This window comes from Cervus canadensis, chromosome 25 (assembly GCF_019320065.1).
Source record: "Cervus canadensis isolate Bull #8, Minnesota chromosome 25, ASM1932006v1, whole genome shotgun sequence".
In the NCBI taxonomy this organism is placed as follows: Eukaryota; Metazoa; Chordata; class Mammalia; order Artiodactyla; family Cervidae; genus Cervus; species Cervus canadensis.
Genome location: NC_057410.1, coordinates 28,560,587 through 28,567,108, shown reverse-complemented (window position 1 = coordinate 28,567,108; position 6,522 = coordinate 28,560,587). Strand labels below are relative to the sequence as shown.

Sequence of the window (6,522 nt, the reverse complement as noted above, 5' to 3'; positions counted from 1 at the left end):
CTTATTAAAGACAGCACTTGCTGAACTTTGATGTTTGGGGGGCAGATCTCCAAAGGAGAAGGAGCTGAAGAGCTCCTTCTGAGACTCAAGTGTGGGGAGCTGCACCTGCCAGGCTCCAGGAGAATGTGCTGAGCAGCTTCCATGGGCAAGGCAGGAATGCGAACTTCCCTATCTCTGTGACAGGAGGTTATGAAATCCTACCAAGAAGCAGCAGGTGGCAGATGCGGGGTCCCATTTTCCTAAGTCACAAACTCTCAAAGAGAGATTTTGCCTGATAACAAGATTACCACACGAGTGATCTTGCGTGTGCAGCAACTTTGAGAGGCATCCTGGGAGCTAGGTGTGTAGTGTTTATGATACTGTTGAGGCTCGTAAATATCTTGTATGGCTGCAGGCGAGCCAATCCTTGGAAAGGCGCTGCATCTCGCTGACTCTAGGGCCAAGCCCAGCTGGCTGCCTGTATATAAGGGGAAGTCTCTGTGCTCCATGTAGAGGAGTGTTAGCTTCTTTCCTTTCCCGACGTGGCTCCTTCTCTCTCCACGTCAACATGAGTCGACGCTTTAGCTCCAGGTCCGCGTTCCGTTGCGGCGGTGGAGGAGGGGGCTTCAGCTCTGGCTCTGCGGGGGTGGTCAGCTACCAGCGCAGGTCCACCAGCAGTTCTGTGCGCCGCAGCGGGGGAGGCGGTGGGAGGTTTTCTGGTGGAGTGTGTGGCGGTGGTGCTGGTGGTGGTTTTGGAAGTCGGAGTCTCGTTAACCTTGGTGGCAGCAAAAGCATCTCCATTAGTGTGGCCGGAGGAGGTGGACGTGGCGGTTTTGGCGGTGGTTATGGCGGCGGTTACGGCGGGGGTGGCTTTGGGGGTGGCGGATTTGGTGGTGGTGGCTTTGGGGGCGGCGGTTTTGGAGGTGGTGGCATTGGGGGTGGCTTTGGGGGTGGTGGTTTTGGCGGAGGTGGTTTTGGTGGGGGCGGTTTTCCTGTTTGCCCTGGTGGCATCCAGGAAGTCACCATCAACCAGAGCCTCCTGCAACCCCTCAATGTGGAAATTGACCCTGAGATCCAAAAAATAAAGACCCGAGAAAGGGAGCAGATCAAGTCCCTCAACAACCAGTTTGCTTCCTTCATCGACAAGGTGAGTCTATCCTCTCAGTGCACCAGGAGAGCTGCTCCTGTTCCACATGGGATTGGCCCTGCCCAGGCGTGCTTGAGTTTGAGCCTCAGGTTTCTGTGTTTGGATGGTTAAAAAGATAGTTTGTGGAATTGTCTTCAGGAGATACATTAAAAGTATGTTTGCAATGATGCTTATGACTAACTTCTCTCTTGGGCAAAAAGGTCTGTGGTCCACATAAAGGAAGGTCAATTTGATCTCACCATGAAGTGCTTTTTTTTTTTTTTTTTTAATTCAACTCCTGGGCTGACTTTGGCCTCAGAGATGTTGAATAAAGACAACAGAAATGAGGTTAATTCAACCTTCTAGGATGCAAACCAGAACTCTGGAAAGGCCTTCCTAACCATAAAAAGGGACTTTACTTGAGTATAAGGAGAGCACATGGTGATATTGTAGCTAAAAGTATGCAGTAAGTCAGGGTCAAGCATCTCTTGCTGTCAGAAGAGGAGAACTGCACCCTGAGAATTTTCCATTGATACTGGACCAGGGTGGAGAATGTTTTGTGCTTGTGTTTCCAAGTATCTGCTCTAGAAAAGAATGTAAACTATTTTTTACTTGATCATCAATAATGTCAACACAATAGATTTGGAATTCACTTTTTGTATTTTCCCAACATACTTTTGAACTATATGTTTGCTCAGGGAAGGCAAAACAATTTTTATGGTACTCTACCTAAAACAAAAGGAAAAAGGAAGGTAAATCTCTTAAGCACCAAGTATCTGTTTCAAAGTATGATTGCAGTAATTTTATACGTGCTTTGCTATTTGGGTAGCTACCCCCTTCCAAAGTTCCAATGGAAACTTTTTAAGTACCATTTCCAATCTTATGGAAGCTGAGGCTTCTCTGAGTTCACAGTGAGTTGGGTTTTATTATGAAAATGATGCTAACTTGATCGTTTTCTTCCTACTTTTTCCCTCTTCCATGGCCAGGAAAATAGGCATTGAAGTTCTTTCCCAAGTGGCCGGGCCTGGCTATGTGGTAGGCCTTGGTACTCAGTGGCCATAAGACTCATTTCTGTACCAGTGGGTAACGGGGTCTTGTGTTCTTAGGTGAGATTCCTGGAGCAGCAGAACCAGGTGCTGCAAACAAAATGGGAACTGCTGCAGCAGATAAACACCTCCACTAGAAGCTACAACTTAGAGCCCCTCTTTGAGGCATACATCAGCAACCTTAGAAGGACTGTGGACCAACTGAAGAGCGACCAATCTCGGCTGGATTCAGAATTGAAGAACATGCAAGATCTGGTGGAAGATTACAGGAGCAAGTAAGGCTTACTGGCTGGGCTACTCTTGGTTTTTGTTCTAAAATATTTTCAGAAAGTAGCAAGCTAAGACTATTAACAGCATGTAATAATACCTTTTCATAGGTTAGAGGAAAGTCAATTCGGCATTTTCAGAAATGTTAGTTTTCTCAGACGCTGGTAATAGTTCAGTGGTTTTATTGCTTAGAAAGTAAAATGTCTTAGGCTGGTTATGACAGGCAAGGACAATGACAGGCAATGTCACTTTTAGTCTAGAAAGCTAAACATTGGGCCTCGCCTCCCTGAATCTCCTCCTCACTTCTGATTTCCTTGCAGGTACGAGGATGAGATCAACAAGCGGACAAATGCAGAGAATGAGTTTGTGGGCATCAAGAAGGTGAGACAATTCTGTAGGATGCCTATCACATTTGAAATAAGTAAGAGTGGAGGATGTCCAATACCTAAGCAGAAAGAGGTCATAACGTGGAGAATCAGGTAGTGGGCCTGAGGAACAGCTGAGGTAGAGATCCCCCTGCCCGATATTATCACAGACCTGGACTTGTCCAGACACTCTGCTTCTCCAGATCCCTCAGGACTTCCTGGAGTGAGGAGGCAATTCTCAGCAAGTCAGACAGGATCACTTGTGATACTAAGGGGTGGGGCAGTCTAGGGATGAAGAAGTGAAGAAGACCTCTTGGAAAATCCCCTCCTAGCAGGGGAGAGGTACTTGCCCTGAAAAGACTCTGACTTCATGATGTTCATGGTTCTTCTAGGATGTGGATGCTGCTTACATCATCAAGGTGGACCTTCAAGCCAAACTTGACAACTTGCTTCAGGAAATTGATTTCTTCAAAACACTCTACCAAGCAGTAAGTTCTCTAGTTTCAACCAGGTTTACCAAAATGGAGAACCTTTAAGCCCAAACCCACTCCTATTCAGAGATATATCTTTCTTCTCCTGAAACCCTCTCCCTGTCCCAAGTTGTTCTTTAGTTTTAACATGGTAAGTCACTGAACTGTTATGCCTCGCAGGAGCTCTCTCAGATGCAGACTCATATCAGCGATACCAATGTTATCCTTTCCATGGACAACAACCGCAATCTGGACCTGAACAGCATCATTGATGAAGTAAAAAACCAATATGAAGAGATTGCCCAGAGGAGCAAGGCTGAGGCTGAGGCCCTGTACCAGACCAAGGTGAATGGGCTGATGCCTGTCCAGTTTTCCTAAAATGTCTTTTCTTGCTATCCTGATTTTTCTCTTACATTTGTGTGCATGAGTCATGGTGCATTCTGCCACCTCTGAATGATTTGATCTACCACATTTAGTATGAAGAGCTCCAGATCACTGCTGGGCAACATGGAGACAGCTTGAAAAATACAAAGATGGAGATTTCTGAGTTGAATCGGGTGATCCAAAGACTTAGATCTGAGATCGACAGTGTCAAGAAGCAGGTACTTGCTTCCTCCTTCAACTACTTCCTCCTACTTCAACTACTCGTTATACCGAATGGGATGGGGTGTCCAGGTTATTGGAGGATGTGTTCCTAATTTTGAAGCTTACAATCCATATGAAGGTTGTATTGTTATCCCTAGTTCTTTGGTGACTATGGTTTCTAGAGTTCAGCCATGATGCTAGGTTCTCCTTGGGGAAATTTATGAAAATGACCTAGTAAAGAAATAGATATAGTGGTCATGAGAGGTCTAGCCCATGGCCCAAAGTGACTTAAAAGGTGGTGAGTGAGAGGAAAGGCAACCAGGAGAATAGACATCTGGAAGAATGTCAAGTCTGTAGGCAGTGAAAGAGTCTCACCTTAGGGCCCAGAGAGGCGGCTGCATCACCTTTATTTAAGGAAGTTGACACAGTGATGTATTATCTCAAGACAGGTGAATGCAGGTCCTGTAACTCTCTGGGAGTCAGAGTACTGGCCACACAGGGGTGGAGAGATCAATCTGAGACAGAAAGGCCAAGATGGAATTAGGTAATCAGAGAGTGTATAATGTGCTGGATTCTCCTTTTCCAGATCTCTTCGCTGCAGCAGGCCATTAGTGATGCCGAACAACGTGGTGAGAACGCCATTAAGGATGCCCAGAGCAAGCTGAATGAGCTGGAGGATGCCCTGCAGAAGGCCAAGGAGGACATGGCCCGCCTGCTGCGTGACTACCAGGAACTGATGAACACCAAGCTGGCCCTGGATGTGGAGATCGCCACTTACAGGACCCTCCTGGAAGGAGAGGAAAGCAGGTGAGGAAGGGACCCTGGGCAATTGGCCACTTTCTATGTGGTTCCTCCCTTGGACACTGGTTGCTGTTGAAGACGCAACCACATGACTGCAACTTGTCCTGGGTATGGGGAAAGGAAAAGCTCACAGCACAGGAGGAAAGGCTTGGTTTCACTTTGGGAGCCAGAGTCCCAAGCCTTTTTTTTTTGCAGGCTGTTGCATCTCTCTGAACTTTTTGAGATAAAGCAATTTATTCTTCGCCTGAGTGTGTGTGTGTTAGTCACTCAGTCGTGTCCAACTCTTTGTAACCCCATGGATTGGGGCCCGCCAGGCTCCTCAGTCCGTAGGATTTTCTAGGCAAGAGTATTGAAGTGGGTTACCATTTCCTTCTCCAGGGGATCTTCCTGACCCAGGGATCAAACCTGGGTCTCCCACATTATAGGCAGACTCTTTCCTGTCTGAGCCACACCTGGGCTGGCTCAAATGTCATCTGACCCAAAACCAATGCCTTTGGATATGGTGGGCATATTTACTTTGTCTAATTTACATGGAGATTTTGCCCTGTTAGTACTGATGCTGAGAAAAATGACCAAGTTCGGGAGGCCAGAGGGAACAGGATTAGGTTTCAGATGAAGCAGACTGGGGGACTCCCAGGTGGGGAGACTCTTTAGTGATGGCTGAGAGGGCCCAGGGAGGCAGTCTTTGAAGCTGGCATCATGAGTATTATGCTTTTCTTTCTCCTTCAGGATGTCTGGAGAGTGTGTCCCGAACGTGAGTGTGTGTAAGTACAAGCTGATTTCTCAGGGCTTCTTCTCGGGTGCAGGTCTTGCTGGTCTTGCTGGGTTGGAAAGGGAGTTGGGGTTGATGATAACGAAGTGTTCTCTTGCAGCTGTGAGCACCAGTCACACCAGCATCAGCGGCGGTGGCGGCCGAGGAGGAGGCGGTTTTAGCTCCGGTGGCGGCGGCTATGGCTCTGGAGGCGGCGGCGGCTACGGCTCTGGAGGCGGCGGCGGCTACAGCTCCAGAGGTGGCGGCAGCTACGGCTCTGGAGGAGGCAGCAGTGGGAGCCGTAGAGGCGGCTCTGGAGGAGGCGGTGGCGGCTCTGGAGGCAGCTTCAGCTCCTCTGGAGGTCGGGCATCCAGCACCAAGACCTCCGGTGGTAGTTCCAGTGTGAAGTTTGTTTCCACCAGCTATTCCAGAGGGCCCAGATAAAGAGGTCCTCTCTCCTCCATTGGCTTTCTCTCTCCATCACTACCAAATACGCTTCTGAGTGCCCCAGCCTTACTGGAGGAAAAAAGCTATGGTTACACTGGCTCATCCTATTTCCTAGCTCTGTCCTTTCTGCTCTGATTTCCAAAGAAAAATTTTAAATCAGTGGCAATCTTAGTCCCTCAGCTAGGACTCTGCTCTGTACTCTGCCCAAGAAACACTTCAACAATCACTGCTACACACATTACATTTCAAAGCACCTCCTTAAGTCAGCCAGAAGAGAGCTGGTCAGACCCACGGCTTCTTTGCCGTGGACAGAGCACAAGCTCTGGACAGCTCCCTAGTATCCTAACTCTCACGGCAAGCTCTGTGCTGCTTTGGTTTTGTACGTAAGGTGTAAGCCAGTTGTCTTTTGTGGAGAGGTCTTAAACTCCCCGTTTCCTGTGTTTCTGCAATAAACTGCATTTGAAATTCTCTCTGTGTCTCCATTTCCTTTGTTCACAGCACTGTCCATCCTGGATGAGTGTTCTGTGGGGAGAAGAAGACCCTGGAGCCCTGTGGCATGTGTGTGTGTGTGGGGGGGGGTTGGGGCACATGAACATGAGTCAGGTGGGAACACTGGCCAGATAATATTTAACTTTAAACATTCAACATTTAACTAGAATGAACTCTTGCCCAGAGGGTGGAGGTG

The 6,522-nt window shown here is 48.0% G+C and overlaps 1 protein-coding gene across 1 annotated transcript; it reads left to right on the top strand.

The window, feature by feature from the left end:
* Positions 1 to 487: 487 nt before the first annotated feature.
* On the top strand, positions 488 to 6,307 carry KRT1 (keratin 1). Its single transcript, XM_043446890.1, has 9 exons — positions 488 to 1,126; positions 2,212 to 2,426; positions 2,739 to 2,799; positions 3,176 to 3,271; positions 3,434 to 3,598; positions 3,730 to 3,855; positions 4,425 to 4,645; positions 5,369 to 5,403; positions 5,512 to 6,307. The coding sequence occupies exons 1-9, from the start codon at positions 548 to 550 to the stop codon at positions 5,832 to 5,834; spliced, it is 1,821 nt and encodes a 606-aa protein (XP_043302825.1). The 5' UTR covers positions 488 to 547; the 3' UTR covers positions 5,835 to 6,307.
* Positions 6,308 to 6,522: the final 215 nt, after the last annotated feature.